We start from the raw sequence: 25,298 nt of genomic DNA on the forward strand, positions 1-25,298 counted from the left end.
TTTGTTTAAGAGCAAGCAAAACATGAGCGATAACTTCACAAGACTGAGGATGCTGAGCTCAGTAAAGTGGCCTGGACATTGCACAGTTTGCAAATCCACACGCTTCTTAGCACCAGGCGCCCGGAAACTGACTTTTCCATTAGTACAGCAATGAGACCAAAACTGTAGCAGAGATTTCATTTCGTTCCACGCTTGTTCACCCCTTCTAACTCCAGCACCCAGACCCTCTGTCCTCCCCTCTGCAGACCTAGGTGGAAAAGGAGAAGGGATGTGCCTCCCTCTCCACCCAGGGCTCAATTATTCAAAATGATCCTGCATAATTTGCATTGTTCCAAGCTGTTTCTTTACACCTTTTGTTTGGGTTTGCTCCCATTTTGCCATCCTGCATCTTCATTTTACTATTATGAGGTTAGCCCATTGATTGTTTTGTTTATGCAAGTTACATGGATAACGAGTCATGCTGCTGAGGCTGAGTCCTGATCCCTTGTCCCTCAGAGTCTGGACACTTTCGTCTTGTGTCCCATGATGTCACCTGATCAGCAGCCTTCTCTGACTGGAAAGTTACCCTTCGCGGTCCTGTTTTCACTACTGTCATCTGCCATCCTCCAAAGACCAGTTTAGCCTTCTTATTGGGCCCCTGTGATCCCTCTCTGAGTTATTCCTTATTTGCAAATATTGCTTTCTTATGAGAAGAGGTTGGATTAGAATAAAATGTCATGATCACAGCTGTCACGGGCAGAAAGAAAGCCTTCAAGGTTAAAAATCCCTCAAGCATCTGAAGATTTAGCTGATATATCAGGAGAACAATCTGAACAGTGAACTAAGGCTTTTTTGTAAGAAATGACAAAGGATGAGAGGATGAAGATGTTTTGCAGAAGTAAATGAAAAATCTGACTCACTCTGCTGTTAAGAACGGTAATGTAATACTAATAGGCTCTGCTAGACAAAGCCATTTTCAGTCAGCTGCTTTGTTTAATGTTCAGATTTCATTTAAATCAATAACACTTACTTTGCTGTCTTTAGTGGAAGGCATTTGAATTCCAGTAAAATGCGCACACACACACACACACACACACACACACACACACAATGGGAGTAGAAATGAGCCAGCCATTTCCTGTCCCAAGATTCAAATCCACTTTGCTTTTCTGAAAACATAATTCAAGTGATCCAACAATAATTTAATTGATTGTTGTGTAAATTATAGTGCTGACCACCATATAAACAAATGCCAGAAGAGCATTCATCACTGGCTGTCATTTTTCTGATACACTTCAGAACTTTCTACTTAAGTAATCACAAAGCAATGTACTACACAAGGTAATGAAAAAGCAGGTCTGTTTTGTATGCAAGCATCATTTGTTATGCGTGCATAATATACATCTTAGATGATGACTGAGCTGTGAGAAAAATGTAATCAGCACAAGGAACCTAAAATACAACAACTATCTAACAAGAGTGCCACGGGATCCTTGGCTTTGAAGGGATTGTTTCCCAGTGCTGTAAGTCCATCCCACAGCTGGTCAGATGGTGATATTCAGGGGTCAGTGCCAACGAGAATAAGAAACGTGTACCATAGGGCTCTCTGGGTCCTGCTCTGCTTGGAAATCTTATATCCTTGGATAAAAATACAAAAGATAAGTTTATCTTCGCTGTGGATGGCGTCCTATTGAGATAATTGGAAGTAGAATTAGGACAAAATATGACATGCTGACTGAACAGCTGACTCTGACAGTAGAAGATCTCGGGATGATAGTGCTGACTTGGTTTCTGCCCAGAAAAAAATAGGAGGTCTTAAAGTTGAAAAGGAGGAATAAATGGTAAATTTGGAAGACAGTGTATTTATAAGGATTATAAATTGTGACTATGTGGTCAACTCTCTATTTGTCAACAAGGTAAACAGTTGCCAGAAAAAGCAAGTCAGATTTGGGGTGGTAGTAAAAGAAAATAAATAAATAAAAGAAATATCAGACAAATATCAGTCTCCATTCCCTACTGGTCAGCTCACACTTTAACTATGAGGTTGACTTTAGAAGATGTACTTCTAGAATAATATAGACACAATTCAATTTATGAGGCAGTTAATAATGAATGATAAAAAACTAAATGGCAGGCATAAAAGACGTCAGGCTGAGACAAGAACCTGATATATGCCTTGAAATATGTCAATATTAGTCATTTTTAAATGTGCCATAAATTGTAACAAGTTGTAGAAGAGTCCATAAATGTACATTTCTAAGGACTTATTTGAGAAAGCTCTCTGTAGCAGTCAGACTGTCCACAAAGAAGCTAGAAGAAAATATTCTTTTGCCAAAAATGGAGTTGGATATATGCTTTTAATTGTATAAAAATACATTTATGAGTATTCTTTATGTTCCAATCACCGTTATGTCCTAGAAACATGAGAGCGAGCAATATAGATATTCTCACTTCTGCCATCTAGGTCACTTCTGAGCTAGATGGAGAGAGAAAACCTAAGTAGATAATTGTGCATTGTGCTATCTGAAATGAAAGAACTATGGAAAATTTATAACTCCAGAGAGGATCAATAGAGTGTTTATTAAATGTAGAGTATACATTATGAATTGTTAAGAAAAGCACTTTTCAGGGACTCATTAAAGACATGGCTTAAAGATGAATAGGAGTTGGTCAGATGAAGAATGACAAAAAAGAAACAGGAGAACACACTCTAGGTCAACGAAAGCATGCTTTCTTATTTTTGTGTGCGAATCCAGAAAAAGCTTAGTGCATTGAGAAGCTGATAAAATACCGGTGTGGCATTTGTTCATATTTGTCAATGTCATTGGCCCCTGGGAGGTACTCTGGGAGGTGCTCTGTCGCATAGGCGGGTAGGTGGATGGAAGGACGGGTGAAGGGACGGATGAACGGGTGCTCATCTCATAAATGCTCCATCTCAGTCCTCTTTTTACTCTAGGGAGTGAGACAAGAAGAAACAGACTGGAACAATAGGCAACGAGCTTTGAAAACCTTGTTTTGGAACATAAATTTCACTTAAAGGCAGTGGGGATTCATTAGAGGCTCAGCATAATCACTTTTGTGTTTTATGGGGTTCACATTGGCTATAATGTTGAAAACAGATGGGAGACAAGAGGGGGAAGACTGCATGGAGAGTGACCCCATTATATGTCGGCAGAGAGAATTGTGACTCGAATATGGTGGTGACACTGGAGATGACAGAAGAGGGTGGAGGAGAGTGATTCTAAGGGGTTCAGTCCGTAAGACCTGGTGCTCAAATGTGAGAGACAGGGAGGGAGGGAGAGGTCTAGACCTCCAGAACTCCCATGAGGTGACCTTTCTGAAGAACCCAGCACAACCGATCCACAATTCCAGGTGGTAACTGTGTTATTCATCTTTCTGTCAACATAACAAAATATTTGAGATAATTTATGAAAAAAATGTATTTTGCACCCCAGTTTTCGAGGCTCCAGTCCATGGTATGTTGGGCCTGTGGTGATGCTACCCATCGTACTGGGAGTACATGATAGAATGCAACTCCTCAGCTCATGGTCAGAAGGAAAGAGTGAGAAAAGAGGGCCTGGGGTTCACAATCTCCTTCAAGGGTGCACCCCATACATCCCACCTCTTAAATGCTCCTCACAGTAGGACAAGCAGAAACCAGGCGTTTGATGCGTAGATACCCTTGGGGAATACTTATCCAAGCCATAGCAATAATCCATCAAATCATATTTTCTTTTTGATCAGGGGGAATGGGAGTGGGGAGAAATGAAATATAAAAAAATGGAAGCATATGAATAACCAAGTGTAGGTGTAGAGGGAGAATTGGCCAGAGGAAAAAGCAAAGAAAAAACAGAAATAGAGTCACAAGTCTGACATCAGTATGACGAGGCTCATGTGATACTTACTTTCGAGTCAATGACAGTGTGACAAGATTCCCAGTTCATTACAGTGCAGTTATTCAGGAAGTAATTGAGTACCTACTATGTACCAGATATTGTTCTAGCTGGTGAGGATATTCATATGGACAAAATTGCACGGTGTCTGAGAAGGGGAGACCTTAATGAGCTTAGGAGAGGGCAGCAGTCTACAGATCAAGGTGAAATGGTGTAAGTGGGAGGGACTATCTCTCCTGACCTTGACTTTGATACCAAGTAACACCTCACACCTGAGTAAGAGAGAAGGAAGGAGTCTTCCTAGTTTTTTTTTTTTGCATGTTTTGTTTTGTTTTACTAATCAGTTCCTCACTGGATCCTTCATAAAGTCCTAGTTGATTTTTTGTCGCAGCAAATTTTGTCAAAACTGTTAATCACATCTGTTGGTACTTTGCTCTCACATGAAACATTTTAAATCTTAGTAATTCCATGTTCCATTGCAATATGAAGAATTATACATCTCAAGAAATTGTATTACTATACTTAGCATCTCAATAACACTTCCTTTGTTGTTATGTTTTCTATGATTAAATCTTCTTAATATGTTCGCAATGCACCATATGTTACCACTGCTTAATTTTGTCTTGAAGTATTCATTTTTAAGCTTTTCGGGACAGATACACTGAATAAAACATGGATTTGTCTTTCTCTTTCTTCATAAGCAGAAGAGTCACAAAGATATTTATTGGCTATAAATGAGAAATTAAAGGACTGGTATTAAGACCCTAACATCCTCTGGAAAGAATTACTGTGCTTTCTTAAGCCTATAACTCATGACCACACATGGTTGTTACTGAGGGGTAAGGTCAGGGGGCTCAACTGTATAAGCATATATGAAAAGTGTACAACAGAACCAACTTTCTTAAGTATTAGGATTCCACATTCTCAGGTTATTGTAAAGCTAAATATAATGAGTGCCATGGGCTCTCAGGGCTTTGAGTTTAAGATTTTCCTTTAAAAATAATACTATTATTCTCTGAGGATGTGATAGCAGCATTGCTTAATTTAGCATAAGCTAAGCCAAAATAGAACAGAGGAAATAATTAAATGAGTGAACACATATTTTTCAATCATTGCCCATTGATGTCAGAACTGATGTGTCTTGAAAATGTGAAATCACTTAACATGGGAAAAATATCTTTAAAATGATTATGCTTATCCTCACGCAGGATGCCTAGTAGTCTTAATAATTACTCTGGAGTAAACGACCATGTTGATGATTGGATTATTTACTACAGTCTTACCACAAGCCAATATGGTGTTTGTTAGCTACACAGGAAGGAAGTTTACCAACAGTAGCTATTAATACCTCCCTTATATCCCACCTCCCCAGAAAGTCCCCAGATGTGGAGAGAACACAGAGTGGAAAATTTCACTCCCAATTTAGACATATCTGCAGCCTCCAGAGGAAGCTGCTTGAGGCCTCCCGTGCAGTAGAAGTGGAGCTGGACCGTCACGTGATGAGCCCCCTCCCCCCCGCCAACAGCCCCAGCCTGGCTGGAACACGAGGTGCTTGATTGAACAGATTCTGCCCCCTCTCAGGGATATTTCTGTGTGAGAAATCAAAGAATCCTTCCCGAGAATTGATGTTCACCAAAACACTGATACACTTACGTGTAATTCCAGCAGTTCCAGTTTTGAAGAAAATTTTTGGAAAAGTGCCCCAACTCAAACTAGCATTCCTAACTGTTACTCAGCAGTTGTTACAATGAGAGCAAGTAACTGTTTGCTTGTGTGTCTTAGAGCCTCTCCTGACAGGAGGCAAGGAGGCCACACTTCAGAGCGAATCTCCCCCAAATTCGTTATTCTGCTTTGCTTAAGCCAAGAAAAAAATAGTAATCATTTTCTAATACTGGCAAGAGTAGAGATTCTGGAAAAGATGCTTCAAAGAAAATACACGAAGAAAAAGAAAAGAAAAATCTTTATCATCAATTTGGAAGCTGAATTTCCAGACTAAGGTTCTGAGATCCCTAATTATTGCTTCTTCGATCACCTATTCTACTCAAGGAAACCGAGTTCTAAATAGAAAGCGTCTCACTGAATGAATGTCACACTGCCGGGCTGTACAGCAGAGACCACGTCTAACTTGTTTTAGTGGATGGTCCCGCGGCACAGCCGGCCTGCTCAGTACTCACGACGCAGTACTCCTGACACCGCAGGCACGACCCGGGACAGTACCTTTCATGGCGGGCGGTGTATACACGCTCTGCTTCCTCTGCTTCGGGGACGCGTTCTGTGGCTGTGGACAAAGAGAAAGGAGAGACAGTGTTAGACTTGGATAAAAACTACACGGCCATCACACCCGCCAGGGAAATGAGCCCTGTGCCTTACTTCAGAGGGCTTCCTGACGTCTGCATCAAGAAAGAGAACCGTCAGTTGGAAACTGGATAAAGAAGATGTGGTTTTTCTAGAAAATGGGATACTACTCAGCCATAAAGAATGAGAAATTAGATTCACTCATAGGAAAATGGGTGCATTTTGAGGATATACTCCTAAGCGAAATAAATAAGTCACACATGTGTAAATACCAAATAGGTTCTCTGGTGTGAAAAACTAAAACAGTACTCAAGATCCTAACGGGACAATTAGCAACGTGAAATAGGAAGAAAAGGACCAAAGGCGTAGGGACAGTGAGATGGATAGGGAAAGGGGAACAAGGGAAAAGGAAAAAAATATGAAAAAATGTAAAAATGGAATTCAAGTGTTTGAAGGTGGGGAGGGGAGGAGGGGGTGAAGGGAGGGTGGGGACAAGGGGAAAAAATGAGAACCAAGACCTGGCATGTAAAGGTACAAGATCCCAGTAATGAATGTGACTGTACTGTCTACCTAAAATGTACCAATAAATTCAATTTAAATTACAAAAAAAAAGAAAGAGAACTGTAATCAATGAGAACTCATGAACATGTTCAGTGATACATGGGCCAGTGGTAGTGAGGCTGTAAACTCTATTTTATCACAGTGTTCTTCAACTGCAGTCTTAAAATGACTCCTTTTACTATCTCACCAAGTAACACTATTTTCAAAAGAGGAGAAAAAGGCATCAATCCATCGAGGAGAGAAAACCTGAGCTCTGACACGAAGTATACCTCAACAGCTATGCCTGTGGAGTAATAATACCTGTTCACAGAATCATTGAGAGGTACGAGGAGGACTTTTGGTAACTAACCACAATCTATAAGCCTCTATAAATTGACATGCCCAGGTCTAAATGTCTCCATTTCTTTGGAGGGACAAGATCACCTTATTTGTTCAAAAATATTTTCTTAACAAAGTTGCTATCTAACCCCCTTACCTTGGCATGCTGGATCAGGATTAAGTTAGTGAAGAAGATATTTTTCCATTTAAAAATGACAAAATAGGAACATATTTCACTGTCAAAACCACCATTCCATAATGTTATGAAAATCTGTATATAAGATTTTGCCTTAAAGAACTTCTTTATAACATATGAATTTGTATTTTTTAAGGGGCAGGGGCAGGAATCTTAATGAGTTTTAGTGAGAGCAATTATTTTGCTTTGAAAAGGTGAAGTACATTTAGTAAAATATATATCATAACCAGACACTTTTGGGAAGACTGTTCTATGCTTTCCATGCATATTAGAAAGAACACAATGAAAAAAACTTGAAAGAAATTAGAATCTGTCTCGTAAAGTTATAAATAGAACCAAGACATTTTTTCTTTGTTCAAATTAAAGCTTAGTGGCCCTCAAAGTCTTTATCAAGATTTGACATTTACCTGATATAAAAGAAGTCTATTAAAAAGTAAATAGTTCACCCAGTTGCCAAATGCCTATTAACTGAGCAAATAGTACAAACAAATTTCTCAGGAGTAGAATGCTTTGGTCTGACACACACAGGTGCAGGCAGGGTGATAACTAACGCTAAATGCATGAATAATTGACGTTTCTGGGCACTTTCATTGTTCCAGTCATGCCCAGTTGATTTTGAGAAACAGAAACTTCTGGAACTTCTTTTGTATCTTCCATACACATATTCAAAGATCAAGTATAAAATTAATTGCAGGAAAGTGCCTTTTTGTTGTTTAAGAACACAGAATTAAGCTTAGGCGATAAAAACTATAGTTATGTAAAAACTTAATTTTTGAAAGGAATTTTGTGTTTACATCTTTTTAAATGCTCTTAAAAGTCTTGTGATATGATATGCAATATTCTATTCTTTCCACATTTTCCTTTGTAATATTGCTATATGTCTACACATGTGTGCTTATGGGAATTAATTCTGAAGTCCACAGAGCATCCTAGCCAATATTTGCCCCATTTCTGAGCACGAGATTCCGCCCACCTTTGTATTTTATATAATCTATATAATTTAGCTCCCCTAGGCTCCCTTGATTCTTATATTCTATCTGATCCCCCACGTGAGCATATGGAGGGGCAAAAGATGACAGTTTTCAACTTGCTGCTGAATTAGTATCTGAGTACATTTCTTGGTGAACTCAGTAGTTCTGGTTAGCCAGGCTTCAGAGGACTTCATCCCTCCAGACTTTGGTTTTGGGGTTCGCTTTGGCTGCACGCACCAGAAGACCCTGTAAGAGGTGTCTGCCACTAATATTGTCTCCTTGTTCAGAGATTTCAACAGTGCCTGGTTGCAGCCTCTTTTACAATTACTAAGTTACACTTATTGGTACCATATCTTGCCATGAAACCAATGCTTTATCTTAGATATTGGTGCAGAGCTCAGCATTTAATAGAGAGCCAGAGAATCAAGGTAACCTAGAGGCAGAGATTTCAAAGATCCCATTCACTATTCAGCAGAAAAGCAAACTAAACAGCTTGTATATCACAGTTATGTTCATATCGTATTTTATAGCATATCAAATCAAGGTAATTGTCATTGATTTGAAGATATTTATACAAAATAGAAAAAACTTACTTCTTGTGTGTTGGTCACCCTCTTTTCATCTATTTCTGGAAGAGAAGTAGGTATCATCTGTTAGAAATGTGATACTCATATCTGTAATATACATGGAACATTTTCAAGGACATGCATCAGATCGATAACTGCCTTCAGCTGACATCACAAGGGTGGCTTGGAGCTGAGCTGAGTGGAACTGGGTGGGTGGTTCCTTTCCAAGAGAACTTTCTCCTGAAGGCCTAACACACGCAGTGAGGCACAGTTTTCTTGTCATCTTGGATTCCCTATCTTCCAGCAATCAGGGAAAATGACTTCTGGAACAATGCTTGGTGTGAGCAACCCATAGTGTCAAGATGCAAGCAACCTCCTCTCCTCGTAGAATGTGCTGCTATTTGCCACTGTGGGTTGACTGCAACCTCCATCAGATTCTTTAAGTTTGTCACTAACCAGACCAAACCTGCTCTCCTGTTCAACCCCGTCACCACAGTGCTGAGGAAGTCAGCACCTTCCCTCTGTATGCCCTTGGAGAGAACCAACTATCAAGTTCTTCTTATTATGGTGTGGAGGCACCTTTCATGGTTTGTCCACAGGGATGTGGAGGAGTTTGATCAAAATAGCCAAGTGAGTGGAGTGAATACTATACAGAACTATTGTGTATTTTGATATCTTCATTGCTATATGTTAAAAACTTATATAAATGTGTAAAGAAATCTATCATCTTTCTATAGGAAAGGAACAGCCGAGAAACTATTTCAGTACAACAGCAATAACAGCTGTTCGATGGAATTACTGCAAGTGTCTGTCTCATCATCACAGGTATGAATACATGAAACTGAAAAGTCCTATCTGTCAATGTGAAATCCATTATAATCACAGTTTAGTTAAATATTCAGTGTGATCCATTTTACAAGGGTGTGCATTGTGATCACTTGGGTGGTAAAATGTCAGTGGGCTTCTTAAGGTTTTGATTTATGTTTTAGGGGCTCCTAAAATTCAACCCAAGACTTTTAAGCTGGTGTTTAGGAATGAAATGGGGCCCAATCTTTCAGTTTTCTACTTTTTTTTCTTCTCTGCTACTACAAGACACATTAAAATAGTGTCTTTCTAAGGCAACTGTGAAAACTTTACTTATTACACAATTTGATGAAAACATATTTTTACTGTTGAACTACCCTGACATAAGCCAACTATTCATGTCATGAAAATGACAATTGAGAAAACTCAATCCTGTGTTCTTATCTTGACCCTGAAGAGTGAAAATGAAATGACTTTTAAGTCAAAATAGCTTTTGCCTAAGAGGCAAAAGTACAGGGAAGCCGAGAACAGATCGTAGTATTCTTAAGACTCACTGATTTAAATCCATTTTTCCCTTAATAAATTATTGTTCAACTGGAGAGATGAGCCTTTTCTGCCTCTAAAGTACCTCACACAAATGTACGTGCACATGCACATGCACACACAGGCTAACAGAACACTCATGGGGCATGACATGCAGACACAAAAATGTGTTCTCTCTAATTTTTACATGGAAGTTATCACCAGAAAAGGAGACCCACAAAAGCACATGTAAGTCTCACTAGCTCTTTGCACTAAGATATTGAAATAATATTTAGAATATAACTCTATGTTCTCTTCAGTCTCAAAATTATGACTTTGTGGTAACTTCAGAAGTATTCAAGAATGCTGGTCCCCCTGTGAAATATAAGAATAGGTCCCTGAATTCAAATACTTTTTAGCTTTCTCATTAAACAGGAAAAATGATACTATTTTGAAACAGAGATGAACAAAATCCACTTGTTAACTGATGAGGTTTGTCAGTTGGTGATCCAAGTCTTCTAAAAGAGGCTGTTGTACTTATTCCAGCTTTATCTTATATATAACTCTCCCTCTCTCAAAAGCCATTTGGCCTGAATGAAGACTTCCTTTCTGTGGGAGAAAAATGTTAACAGTCCCCTAAGTATGACATTTGAAGGGATATTGCAGAAGAAGGAGATAGAGATACAAATGTTCCAGAAAGTTTTGAGTATTGATTAGTTAGAAAGATTTTAATATATTTACATGCAAGGAAGGAACTGGGTAAATTCAGGATCTTTGTGGGTATGCATAATACCAATAATCTGCTTTTTTTAAAATCTTTTTTGGTACTGGGGATCAAACTCGGGCCCTTGCACTTGCAAGGCAGGCCACCGAACCGCTGAGCTATATCCCTGGCCCTATAATCTGCTATTTTCAGAAATGTTAATGATAACTCATCAGACTTTAAAAAAATAGTTGTAATAAAAAATTAAGTGCTTCAATAAATGAAGACTAAGAGTGAAGAAATGGAAAAGACCCACATCAAAGCATAAAGTTTCTGAATTATAACAGAGTCAGAGCTTTAAAAACTGAGAAATGGACAACATGTAAAGAGAAAGAAAAGTAAAGAAAGCCTAGAAATCCATGACTGAGGCTGGCAGAAAAATGTGCATCTTGGAGATGAGCACTGGGGCTTTATCCAGTCTCTGATATGGTTTCCCACTCATCTGTGATGACAGTGCAACAGTCACTCAATCTTCCTGCACTTTAAGGTATTCTTCTATGAAACAGGGAAGAAGATGCAGAATCATCCTTGCTCTGCGCTCCTAATTCATCATAAATTTGTTTTAAGGAATAAAAATATGAAAAACTAGTGACAAAATTCCCCCACTCTTTAAGTACAACATGAATATGGTGACTCCCTTAAAAAGAGCATGCTGCTGAAAAGGAGAGGAGGGAAAAGAGTAGCTCTATAGTGAGAAAATGTGGCCAATATTAATTCAGCCAGGTGACCAAGTCCAACACCACTGGCCATGAAGTATGTTGATGGTGTGAACTCTTTGGTAGATATGATAAAGGTGGCTCTTTACCTCAGTAGTCCTCCTCCCCAAAGCCCTTAATCTCCAACCTGTCAGGACAAAAATACCAGACAAATTATAATACTCAGATATTGCACAATATACTGACTCACTATCCCCAAAACTGTCAAGGTCAGAAAGAACAAGTCAAAGAAACAGTAGTCAAGAGAAGCTTAAGGACACATGACAACTAAATGTGATGGGGTGCCTGGATGGGATTCTGCAATCAATGAAGGATATTCAACAAGAATTGAGGAAATCTGCATGGACCATGGACTTCAGTTAATAGCAATATATTAATATTGAGTCACTGATAATAACAATGTAGCAATTTACTAAGGTAAAAATGTTGATAACGGGGAAACTACACACAAAGAAGGGTAGAGAGAACACTCAATGTACTTGCTCTGTTTAATTTTTTAGTAAGTCTAAAACCCTTCAAATTAATTCCATTAATAAGAGCTTCAACAAAAAGAATTAATAAGCATTAAATGCAAATAAAAATTATCTTATTATATTTTTGTTATTACTGTCAGGGTAATATTTGAGGAACACTAGAAAGTCATTACTAGAAACAGTAGAGAGTCATTATTACAAAGTAAATAAGGTAGCCATGGAAACAATATTGCTTTTAACAATATTACATAGAAACAAAGACATAAAGGAAAAGGTAGGAATAATTTCAAAGAATAAGCATTAAATGCAAATAAAAATTATCTTATTATATTTTTGTTATTACTGTCAGGGTAATATTTGAGGAACACTAGAAAGTCATTACTAGAAACAGTAGAGAGTCATTATTACAAAGTAAATAAGGTAGCCATGGAAACAATATTGCTTTTAACAATATTACATAGAAACAAAGACATAAAGGAAAAGGTAGGAATAAAGTTTCAAAGAAAATTTTAAAGTTTAGCAGAGTTTGTTGAACACTGATTTAAAGATAGATATGTTAATGTAGAAAATGAGTTAATTGATTTCAAAGCAAGTTCAATGATAATGAGAGATTTATTTACTGATGGACTATAGAGGGATGCAGAGATACCAATAAAAAGTAACAAACTACTACTATCTACTTGATTACACACACACACACACACACACACACCCCTACTACCTCTATGCATTTACTGCACGTCACATTATGTCTCAGGTTCCTCTTCAGATTTCAGCTCCTCCAGAAAATCTTCCCCAGCTGGGCCCCAAAAGGAAGTCACCCTCCTGCAACACCCACTGCACTTCTTCCAGGCCTGATGCCTCGGAGTGCTCTGCTGTCACAAGCCCTGCACTGGGGTCATTACTGTTTCATTGACCCAGATCACCTGTGCAGGAAGGGGATCAGCCTCCACCCATGACCTTCCACAGCTTAGCGCAGTGGCAAGGGTGGCAGGCAGCAGCAGCTGTCTGTGGGTGCTGCTCAATGTCCCTGTTTCATGAAACAACACCATCCGTTTGCTGCTTCTTTTACTCCAAAATCCAATAAGAGGACAACTATTTGCTCATAGTAGGGGAAAAATAAATACCTTTAATAAATAACTGCTTGACTTGCAAACTCTTTAAAGAAGAGGCCATCACTCCTACTTTTAAAAGGTGTTTTATTAGCTCCGGGGCAGTGCTATGGATACTCAAGTTCTCATTAATATTGCTTAAGTGGTTCACAAAAGAATCTTAGAGGGAAAATACAGGTATGTGACTTTGCTCTGTTGGTTTCTAGAGACTGGGAAGCTGTATGGGTCATGAAGAATTTATATGAGGTCAAACTTAATGCATTCTTTTATAGAAATCAAACAAAAACTACAAACATAGAAATGAATGATTTATTCAGGATATTGGCTGCAGAAGAGCTCTGACCTATATAGAGAATGATGGGGTAGGGAGAGATTCAATTTCTTAGGACAAACTCAAAAAACGCAGACTTCCAATAAATTTAGGTAGCAGAGGTCACTTGAGGCTTTATTTTAGGCAGTTATTTCAGAACTCTGAGGGGAAGAGTCAGGAGGGAGGAAAGTGGAGAACTTCCAAGAAAAATAGTGCTGTTCATTGATGCTTTGAAGATTTCTCTGTTCAAAAGCAAGAACAGTGACAGGTTAAGTACAAAAAAGAAATGACTGTAAAGATAAAGCCAGAATCAAAAAGGGGTGGAGCATCTCTATGGACCATAAACACAAGAAGAGTGAAATGCACTCAGCAGGTAAGAAACCATGGGTCTGTAAGACTTTCAATCGAGAAGCATGCAGAAGCCACTGAAAGCTCTAATCGCTCATCTGTAAAGGGACAGGCCTCATGCGAAGAAGGAAGAGACAAAAGTCAGGTTGGCTACCTAGAACCAGAAGCAGAGAACGCTCTTGCCCGTGTTTAGAAAGGGCATCTATCTGCATCAGTGAGAGGAGAAGGAAGACAGCTTGGGACGAGCCCCCAAGGGCTCAGGGGCTGGTTCCGCATTCATCAATGTTTAAAGTTTTTAAAAAACCTTTTTACAGGGCCAGGGATTTAGCTCAGTGATTCGGTGGCCTGCCTTGCAAACGCAAGGATCCAAGTTCAATCCCTGGTACCAATAAATAAATAAATAAATAAATAAATAAATAAAATAAATAAAAAACCTTTTTACAGGGCCAGGGATTTAGCTCAGTGATTCGGTGGCCTGCCTTGCAAACGCAAGGATCCAAGTTCAATCCCTGGTACCAATAAATAAATAAATAAAATAAATAAAAAACCTTTTTACAGGGCCAGGGATTTAGCTCAGTGATTCGGTGGCCTGCCTTGCAAACGCAAGGATCCAAGTTCAATCCCTGGTACCAATAAATAAATAAATAAAATAAATAAAAAACCTTTTTACAGGGCCAGGGATTTAGCTCAGTGATTCGGTGGCCTGCCTTGCAAACGCAAGGATCCAAGTTCAATCCCTGGTACCAATAAATAAATAAATAAAATAAATAAAAAACCTTTTTACAGGGCCAGGGATTTAGCTCAGTGATTCGGTGGCCTGCCTTGCAAACGCAAGGATCCAAGTTCAATCCCTGGTACCAATAAATAAATAAATAAAATAAATAAAAAACCTTTTTACAGGGCCAGGGATTTAGCTCAGTGATTCGGTGGCCTGCCTTGCAAACGCAAGGATCCAAGTTCAATCCCTGGTACCAATAAATAAATAAATAAAATAAATAAAAAACCTTTTTACAGGGCCAGGGATTTAGCTCAGTGATTCGGTGGCCTGCCTTGCAAACGCAAGGATCCAAGTTCAATCCCTGGTACCAATAAATAAATAAATAAAATAAATAAAAAACCTTTTTACAGGGCCAGGGATTTAGCTCAGTGATTCGGTGGCCTGCCTTGCAAACGCAAGGATCCAAGTTCAATCCCTGGTACCAATAAATAAATAAATAAAATAAATAAAAAACCTTTTTACAGGGCCAGGGATTTAGCTCAGTGATTCGGTGGCCTGCCTTGCAAACGCAAGGATCCAAGTTCAATCCCTGGTACCAATAAATAAATAAATAAATAAAATAAATAAAAAACCTTTTTACAGAAAGGACATTGCCAAGAGTGCTGGGCTAAGTAGCTTTGAAGAGAAGGGCAGTATTTTGAGTATTATGAGCGGGGATTAATGGCGATGTATCTTTTACTGTAAGAATTTTTTTAAAATGAAGCCTTGTTTATATTTTTATCAGACCTTGTTGATCATTTACAGTGATTGTTGTCAAATAAAGACAGTACAATGTGTCCTCATCCACTCTGTTTTCTGGATCTGGAATCAAAAGACTTCTGGCTCTATCCCAAAGCCAAAATAGCCCTAAAAGGCTAACATTTTGAATTGATTTAGGACATCAGGGCAGCCAGGCCAGTGCAAGTAAAGCCACTCAGACTACCAGAACTGCCTCAGAAAGTAGCTGGGATAAATGTGAGCAGAGTGAGGGGAGTATTTGAGGCAATTTCAATTGCACCTTATATAACGGTGCAATTACTAAAAATCACTGTAGAGCTATTTATTCAACAGTACTATAGATAATTCAAAATGGAATTACATACGCTGGGCATAATGAAGGACACCCATAACCCCAGCCTCCAGGAACCTGAGACAAGAGGTCCGTAAGTTTAAATTTAGCCAGGGCAACTTAGCACAATCCTGTCTCAAAATAAAAGGCTAAAAACGACTGGGGATGTAGGTTTGTGGTGCAACACCTGCTTAGCATGCACAAGGTTCTGGGTTCAGTCCCCAGACACACACACACACACACACACACACACACACACACACAGAGGTGGAATTATAAAAATGTTCAAGAAAGCTATAGGAGTGTAGGAAAAAATCGGAAGCAAAATTAAAATGGAAGATGTGATGCTGGGGGAGTAGCTTGTTGGTAGAGCACTTGCCTAGCCTCTGTGAGGCCATGGGTTTGACCACCACACTAAAAACTAAGACATAAGTCCTAACATATCAGTAAGTCTGAGTGATCTAAATATACTGATACTGGCACAGTGGCACGGCCTAACTGTACCTAAGTACATCATGGGGAGTCAAAAAATAGCCAGTATCCAAAGGTCACACACAGTCTGACTCAATTTATATAACGTACCTGCATTACAAAATTATAGTGATGGAGAGTAGGTTAGATGCTCACATAGACCAAGGATGGTGGTGGGAAAAGAGGAGAGGAATGACAGACAATGAAGGAATAGCAAAGGGACGTCTTTGTAGTGATGAAATAATCCTATTGATTTCTGTGGTAGGTATCAATGCTAAAGTGCCATAGATCTGTGAACACACACTGTACTGGGGCCAATTCCTCAGTTTTGTCACTGTTCCACAGACGTTACAAAGATTTTCCAGAAAGGTCTGGGTGTTCCTTGCAGCCCGTTGCCCCTCATGGTAATGTCTGTGTAAACAACTTAGTTCGGTAGAGATATACGAATAGACGTCAGTCACCCTGGTGGGTGACCAGGACCCCCTGATCCATCCCTTCCTGAAAAGGCTCTTGTTCTTTCCGTGTACACTTGCTGCGTGACCTGCTTCCCCACTGGATCAATATTACCTAAGCGGCCATACTTGTAATCTTATCGATTGATCATAGTTCTGGCCCATGCTGTACCCATCTTGTGATTTTGTGCCCCCATCGTGACTTTGCTCTGTAGAACTTCCCTTGAGAAGGAGGCTCACTGGCAACCCCCTTTCAGGTCCCCTCCTGTATCTCAGGTACTATCTCTCTCAACACATTTTTCTACTCTTACTCCTCTATTATTCCCTAGAATTCATTCTGATCTGGGAACATGAACTTGGCATATCTGAGCATGTTGGGAGTTATATTATTTTCCCTGTATCACAGATATAGAAAGGGAATAAAAAGAATGGTAGAAAACTTTCCAAGTCTAAAAAATATATAACTCTTCCAATTAATTGATAGAAAGTCAATAAAATAACTCCATAGAGATTACAGGGATAGATGTTCAAGACACCTCTTAAAAAGATGAGAAAAGACAATTTTGTTTTACTGTGGAAAATACCTTGCCTGCACAATGAATGAGGAAAGACAAAGGCACTGAGCTAAACAAAGCTGCTTTCTGCCCACTGCAATTTCATGCAAAGTGAATAAAATATGAACATTTTAAGACATTCGAGAATGATCAGTAGATAAAACTGATTTCAGTTGAATAACATGGACTGATGATTATGCATTTTAAGGTGTTTAAAAATAAAGGCAGAGATTTATACAAAGTGAAGTAAAACAAACGCAGTGTTGTTACATTTTGCAGACATCTTACTTGAAATCTGTGTTTCCTCTTTTTAACACTTACTTGTTTCCTCTGTGTCCCCTCCCTCCATCTTTTGATCCCCTTCTCATTTGAGAAAGATCTAACTCCCCTTTGCCTATTATCTACATATTACTTTGTTCTTTGTTTATAATTTGGGTTTTTCATATAAAAGAAACCATGTGATATTTAAGTTTGTGTGTCTGATTGATTTCACTTAACATTGTGGTCTCGCTGTGCATCCATTTTCTTGTCAACAGTCAACAACTCGTGTTTATCCTGCTTTTCATCAGAGCACTACTCCACTGTGTGTAAATATCACATTTTCTTTATCCACTTATCTGTTGCTGGGCATTCAGGCAACTTCTAAGATTTCCCTACTACAAATTGTGCTGCTATAAATATGGGTACACATTATCACTGTAATGTGATGTCTTTAACTCTTTCAGTAAGGTACTTAGAAGGCAAACAGCTGGGCAAATAGAATTTCTAGTTTTAGTTTTCTGAGGAGTCTCCAAACTGATTTCCATAATGGTTGTGTTAGTTTTCATCCCCACCGACAATATACAAGGACTGCTTTTTTCTCCATAGTGTTACCAGCATTTGTTGTAGTCAGATATCATATAAAGAACAACAACAAAAAAATAGACTTCAGAAAAGACAAATATATTTTCATCACAAGCTAGGTTACATATTACAAAATGGAGTGAAAAACTGATGAAACTGTAGACATTTGATTCCAAGGGTCTAATTTTTATTCTAATCTAAGGACAGATTGGTTACTTTTTCTTATAAATATTTGTCTTGAACTTATTTGATATGCATGTAAGTCTCTATTTAAATACATATGATTTTCATTTATATGATAAACTTATTGTTATGGTTCCTAAGTAACTTCTATGTTCACTCTATTCTAAATTTGGAGGAAATATCTACAATGAAATACATTATTACATGAATTTTGTTTAGAGTTCAAACGTATGTTTTAATTTCCAGTCCACTCATTTGCAGGGTCAATACCATTTAATTTCTACCAAGTGCATCATTAAAAATCATCAATCAATAATTAATGCTTCACAATTTTCCCCAAAATATAAAAAATATATTTAGCATATATCATTGTATTTCTCAGATTTATAGAGATATAATAAAGTATTAGCCATCAATCATTCTATCTAAAACATCTCACATATACATTTATTTCTACAAAGTAATTATTTCAATGTATTCACAGAATGGGAATCAATTTGGAGAGGTCATCATTGAGTTACCGCAATTCACTCCTACATGCCAGTAAAATTTATGGTTAAAAATATTATCTAAATGTTCTGTGAGTCAGTGACTTTCATCTAGTATGTCCGGCCATAAAAATTCCATGTGCTTTCACACACCAAAGTTGAAATTGAAAAATAGAAGTCACCTACATTCGTTAAGCATAGTGCTAATTTCCTGAGTTTCTTGGCATCATTTTAGTGTTTAGCAATGGAAATACTGCAATGATGACAGTGATAATATTTAGTTACTAAGAAAAATCATGACACAATCTTATGAATATTATCACTTCCCCCTGGATAGCCCTTCCCTGAATATGTCCCTTATTAAACCCCAATATTCCAACCGCCATAGCAAGTGCTACTCAAAGATAATTTTTTACTTCTTAACCTACCACTCACAGGTGAGTAAACCTAGTTTCACGGTAGTCAGCATTTAAATATTTCTTTGTTCAAGAGTCACTAACAATACATTTTGCCCACAAAATACTAATAAAATTGCAGCATGAAAACTTCAAGCATGCATATATTTTTTCCCCATTTCTTCTTCTATCTTGTCAAGCTAGTGCTTAAAACAAGTGCAGCGTCTTTCCCATCAATTTCCTCAAAGTGTTCAGGTAAGGACAGTTTATTTTCACATCAAGTCTTTGTGTTTTACTGGATTATGAAAGGCTTAGTGGCTGTGATTATGTTTTCGTTTGAAAGTAGAACCTACTTCCTTCTCTAAGCAAGTATCTTTAAAACATTCAGACAGAATGCTTTTGATTCCCTTCTTTTTAAAGTTGGTCAAGAAAAATGTGTGCTATAATACAATCTGGATGAAATTTTAATCCAATGTGTTCTGGTACTCACACTTGGAAAATATATGCAAACCACACCAAATTTAATAAATGGAGTGGGAAATTTCTGTATTAAAATATTTTGAATTTTCTTCTCAACTATGCGGGCATTTTGGACTCCTGTTTATTGGGAAGTGTAAGTACTGGATCATGGGTGATTAAGTGAGACAAGATCAACATTGGTGAGAGCCTGGAGGAATCGTAGGTAATTAAGCAAGACTGCGGGGTCAGGGCATTGCTCATTTCCACAGTGCTTAGAGAACCAGGTGAAGCTGGTGGCCCTGAGATGCTGCTCAAAGTTCACACGTGAGCAGAATGCCCCAGTTTGCAGGGCTAGCATGGCTTGCAGAGGTAGCAATTTTCTATCTAGAAGTCCACACTGAACCAAGGTTAGAAGGTGAAATAGGGTTCTGCGAGGTAATTTGGTCCTAAAGAGCAGAATTACAATTTCCAAATATAGTCCAATCTAGTAGGAAGGTGTACATGGATGGTGAAGATGGATTTCCATGAAATCAAGCACTCAGGTCAGGGATAACGAAGATCTCAGTCCACGGAGAACCCAGGTTGTGACAGGAGGACAGTTAGAAAAAGACTGAGTAGAAACTATGGTGACTAGGAAAGCAAAGTGGGGATGGGGGCTTGCTTTAAGATTAAATTTTGACATTTTCCTTAGAGTACTATGGGCCAACTCACAGAGGCCAATAATATCATTTATAAGAACTAGAAAAGTAAGATAAATCATAAAAAGCATTCAGACCTGCAGAAGCAAGCAAGAAAACAAACAAACCAAAAGCCACTACAGAGATGAGATCAGAGACCTTCCAGAGAAAGGGGTACCAATGCATATATGGCCCCTGGTAGAGGCCATGACAGGAAAAGAGAATCCAGAAAAGATCCAGGAAAGCTTTCAGATTTCCTCTGAGGGGAGAGTGATAAAGGTTCAAAGGGTTTGAAACATACAATTTGTCTCCACCATGAGACATTTAGGAAGTGAATAAAATATTAGGCCAATCTCATAAAATCAGAGCATAAACTCTAAAACTACAAATACTGATAGACTGTTAGTCAAAAGGTCAAGAACAGGTATAAAACTGAGGTAAACTGAGTCACATTAATAATGAAATCTGGACTTTCAGCATAATATATAATTAGGTTTATCAATTTGTTCTCTACTGTATCTGTCAAGCAGGGGGAAAAGATGTACCTTTAATCGCTTTTCAAAAAACATGCGAATGTTGGAGGGCCTCTAAACTTTCTTAAATGCAAATATCCAAAAACTACTAGGCACAAAAAGATAAGACTGATAACTAAGTGAAAATAAAAGCAAGCTTGGTCTGGGGATTTAGCTCAGTGGTTTCAGTGCCTGCACAAGGTTCTGAGTTTGATCCCTCATGCCAAGAAAAGAAAAGAAAAGAAAAGAAAAACAAAAAAGAAAGCAAACCTAGAGTGATTCAAAGAGTATGAATAGACTGTTAATTAAAATAGAGAGAAACTTAAATAAAATAGATTTTAAAACATAACTTTAACAAAGAAAGAGAAACAATTTCATTACACAAATCCAAACTTAGGGAAAAGGATCTTTAAAGGCATATTGTGCTTAGCAAAAGATGGAATCAGTTAGTGAACTGAAAAACAGGTGAGTAGAAGTAAGAGCCACCTGAGATGCAGCCACAAAGTGTTAATGAAATGGAGTCTCAAAAGTAGAGGAGTGAGAAAATAGGAGAATAATAGCTAAGGAGTGAAAGACAGACAAGAAACCTACACATGGCTGATTTTAAAAGCTTAACAAACCCTATGAAGGATGAGGAGAGAAAGAAGAGACCGAGAAAAAAGAATGGTGCATATAAGTACATCATGACAAATTTCTAAAGGCCAAAGGAAAAAGAGAAACTCTTAAGAGCATCCAATTGAAATAAAACATTATCTTCAAAGAATAACTATATGATTGTCTAACACAGAAGGTAGTAACATTTAAGGTAGTGAACTCCTCCTATACTCCATGAGATTATCCTTTCAAAATAAAGGTGAAATATCAAATCATGCCTGCTCTAAAAACCAAGACAGGGATATTTTTTCTAAATTTTTCTTTTCTTGATGACTATATATTTCTTTGTTTCTTTGCATCAAAAATGGATTTGGAAAGCTTCTTGCCCAGTTTGTCCTTTAAAATATTGCTGCTAATCTTTTCCTTTTATCAACATAATTCATCACATGACCCGTAAGAGTTGTAGCGACCAGCTAGGTGATGTCTTCTTTTCTCTCAAGAACTGAGAGGAATCCTATTTCCGGGGAGTGAAATGGAGGAGAAAGCCAAGCGCAATGTAACAGTACATGAAATAGAGTAGAAAAGCAAGGACAAGGTAACAGTACAGAGAATTTCATAATTCCTATAACTATAAATTACCTTTGAGTGTGATTGTGGCAGTGCAGTTCCTGAAATATTTCAGAAAAGAGAACATCACAGTAATTTTATTTGTATAGTAAGTGCTTTTAACAATGCTTCAATATTTTTCTTTTTCTGTTCTATCTACTTTTGCAGCAAATTTGGATACTATCCTAAATTCCTAGAATATTTTCACTAGACTTTATTTTTAATCACTTCTAGCGTGGCTTTGTAGGAAAGCATTTTTATTCTGCTCTGTAAAGAAGTAGTAACAGAGAAAAACAATTTATAGTCATATTTTTAGGAGTCCTCCTGCTTAAATCACAAGCACATTGGTGCTACCTTTAACAATCTCGAAAGGAATTTATCATCAGATCTCTAAAAACAATAGGAAAATCTGAATTATCACATTTTGGCAACTTCTCTGTTTTTATACCTCACATATTTGAATTTGAACCTCTTTCTGGACAACTTTGTATTACATCTATTAAGATCATCTACAATTAAACAAAGTTAAGGAGACAAAGACACAAATTTCACAGAGTACTGTAGGTCTACTAAAGAGTCATCACTGCACCATGAGCCTTCAGACTGCACAGGAATAAAGCAAACACAAATGACAGAATAAATAACCCTAAACATTTTAAAGAAAATGGGTACATGTGGAAAAGTAATATTAAGTGGAATAAACTAGACACACACATACCACGTGATATCTCGCATTTGAGTAAGGCAAAGTATAGATAAAGAGCAAAATAAAAGACTGACAGGAGGGAGACAGAGATTTTGCAAATGGGAAGGAGTCCAAGAAACTGAGGATGAGGGGAGGGAAGAGGGAGTAAAAAGATGTAAGATGCGTCACGTACATATGCCAAACACCACAACAGATGCAAACATTAAGCTAAAAATAACAACAATAATAATGAAAAGGGGTAAAGGGGATTTAGAGACGGAAGGAGGGGAAGAATCAAGATGTCTTATATACACGTATTTATTCCCTAAGATGAATATAAACTCCATGCACTGTAAAAGCATGCGCTGGTAAAATAAAATTTCTTTTTAAAGTAGCAACTAAAAAAGTCCAAATGACAAAAACTGCAGTGCACAGTTCAGCACTTCATTTGCATTCCCCTGTGGTTTTAGCAGCCCAGCAAAGAGTGTCTTTTTAACATGCGGGAGGAATCTGTCGCATGCCTCCTACATGTGGCACAGGGCTAGAATACCCAACATTTCTTTAGAGTAGGGCTAAATGTAGTAGAGCTATGCAAAACCTCCTAAGAAAGCCACCGTGAAGCTTCTCACGGTGACCTCAAACTCCTCTTTCCAAGAAGAGCGCTAGTCATGAGCACTGATGACAGAATGTGTCAAGCCCTGCTGGGGCTTCAAGTGAAGCCATCAGGCAGTGGTTTCAGCTGTATTTTTCTCTGAGCTTTTATATTTAGTCAAAACTGGGGTCCAAATTGAAACTGCCAGAGCAACAAAGTTATACACCCTGGGAAGAAGGATGTGGGGAAAAGAACACTAACAGTAAGATTAGCTTCACCCTCCTGTGCCAAGATTCTCACAGCTGTTATTTTTCTTTCACTATTACTTAAAGCTTCTTACTTAAAGCTTTCCAGTTTTAACTGATGAAAGTAGGAACATAATACGATTATCTAACAGATTTCTTTCATTTGGAGCCCCCCAGAAAATTGCTCATTTTAGGGGGTGAGAAATGAGAACCAGGGACATGGTAGTGTCTGTGGACATAGTGCAGAAATGAACAAGAAATTTTGTTTTGTTTTGTTTTGTTGTTTTTTTTCTAAGAAGAGCCCTCAACCGGGAATTGTCTTGTGACACCAAAGTACCTTTCTACTTATATTTCATAATTACTCTTGCCACTCCCAAGCGTAGTAAAAGGAGAGTAGAAAAAGCAGATTATTTGAAACCTCAGGAGTCTGCTTTTCATTAGTACGCTCATTTTTTACAAACTTAGTTTCTCTTATAAAACATATTTTACCCTACCACATAGCAGGCATTCGATATGAGGGCTAAAGAACTGTTGTATCATCTTACTGGTCTTGACTTTCAATCATCGGTCTACTTTTTTCTGCCTACTTGGCATTTGAATTGGCCACATTTGTTGCAGGAAAATAAGTCAGTTCATTGAGTAGATGGGATTTCTTCTCAGATGACATCAGTTCAAACAGTAACGTGTATTCCAGTAATTCTAATTTTTTTAAAAAATCTATCTCCTTTTGAAGAAAATTACCTAGAAAAATTATTATAAAAGTTGTGCATTGATTTTACATATCAAATTAAAAACTAACAATCAAATGTTTCAGGCAATGATGGAAAAATCAAGAAATAACTCTTTGAGCACTTAATGCCTTCCTAAGAATGTGCTTCAAGTCATTCTGATCCACAGTTCCTTTTAAAGTTGGGATTTGAATATCAGTTTTAGCCATTTGAAAACCCTGAAGATTAGTAACTGGAGTGCAATGACAGGGGATCTTGAAGACATTCACTTTAGAAATGAGATTTACAGGCACCAGAGTTAGAATAGAATTAGCTGCTTACCAATATTTGGAATATTTTACTTTCGTTCCACTCCACTTCCTTTTTTTTCCACACTAATTGTTAATAATGCCAGGGACTTATTAATTCTGGTTTCATTTACATTAGTCAATTAGAGCAAATGTAAAATAGTTTTTCATTTCTAGAGAAGATGATGGCACATAAAGGTAAACTCCTAAAATATTTCTTCATATTTCATAAATATAACTACTTTTCATAAATGACCAACTTTAACTCTGATCAGTGCATTTCTAATTTGAATTACTAGTTATAAGTTTAAATGACTAATTTGGGGGCTGTAAGAGCTATGAAGCAAAGCTACATTTAAAACTAGGTTTGCATGCAGTAGAATGGCACTTGTCACGGGTGGGGTAGTTTGGGGGAAATTGGAAGATGTAGGTTAAAGTGCACAAAGTTGTATTTAAGTAGGATGAATAATTCTAAGGGATTAATGTACAAGTCTGACATGATGGTACACACCTGTAATCTCAGCCACTTAAGAAGGCTGAAGGAGAAGGATCACAAATTCAAGGCCAGCCTGGGAAACTTAATGAGAACCTTCTCAACATAAAAATTTGAAACTTTAAATTAAAAAAAAAATTAAAAATAAAGATACAAACAAATTTTTTTTCTTCAATTTGAAATTGATGGAAGTGGTCTCTTGGATTCTACCTTGGGATTTTGGCAAAGGATTCCTGAGAATCTCCACCGATGGTTTTTTTTTTTTTTTTTTTTTTTTTTGGTACTGGGGATTGAACTCTGGTCTTTGCGCTTGCGAGGCAGGCCACGAAACCGCAGAGCTAAATCCTCGGCCCTTGGATACAAAAAATGTTTAAAGGATTG

The 25,298-nt window shown here is 37.8% G+C and overlaps 1 protein-coding gene across 2 annotated transcripts in view; it reads right to left on the reverse strand.

The window, feature by feature from the left end:
* Positions 1–25,298, reverse strand: part of Ppp1r1c (protein phosphatase 1 regulatory inhibitor subunit 1C) — a 126,944-nt gene that overhangs the window by 57,450 nt on the left and 44,196 nt on the right. For both annotated transcript variants that reach the window (XM_010636798.2, XM_033756381.1), the window contains exons 3-4: positions 8,807–8,841; positions 6,090–6,150 (exon numbers count right to left, since the gene is read on the reverse strand). In XM_010636798.2, the coding sequence (XP_010635100.1) occupies positions 6,090–6,150; positions 8,807–8,841 (96 nt within the window). The remainder of the gene's footprint in view (positions 1–6,089; positions 6,151–8,806; positions 8,842–25,298) is intronic.

The sequence above is a fragment of the Fukomys damarensis genome, unplaced genomic scaffold (assembly GCF_012274545.1).
Source record: "Fukomys damarensis isolate Sample0158 unplaced genomic scaffold, DMR_v1.0_HiC HiC_scaffold_26, whole genome shotgun sequence".
Lineage (NCBI taxonomy): Eukaryota > Metazoa > Chordata > Mammalia > Rodentia > Bathyergidae > Fukomys > Fukomys damarensis.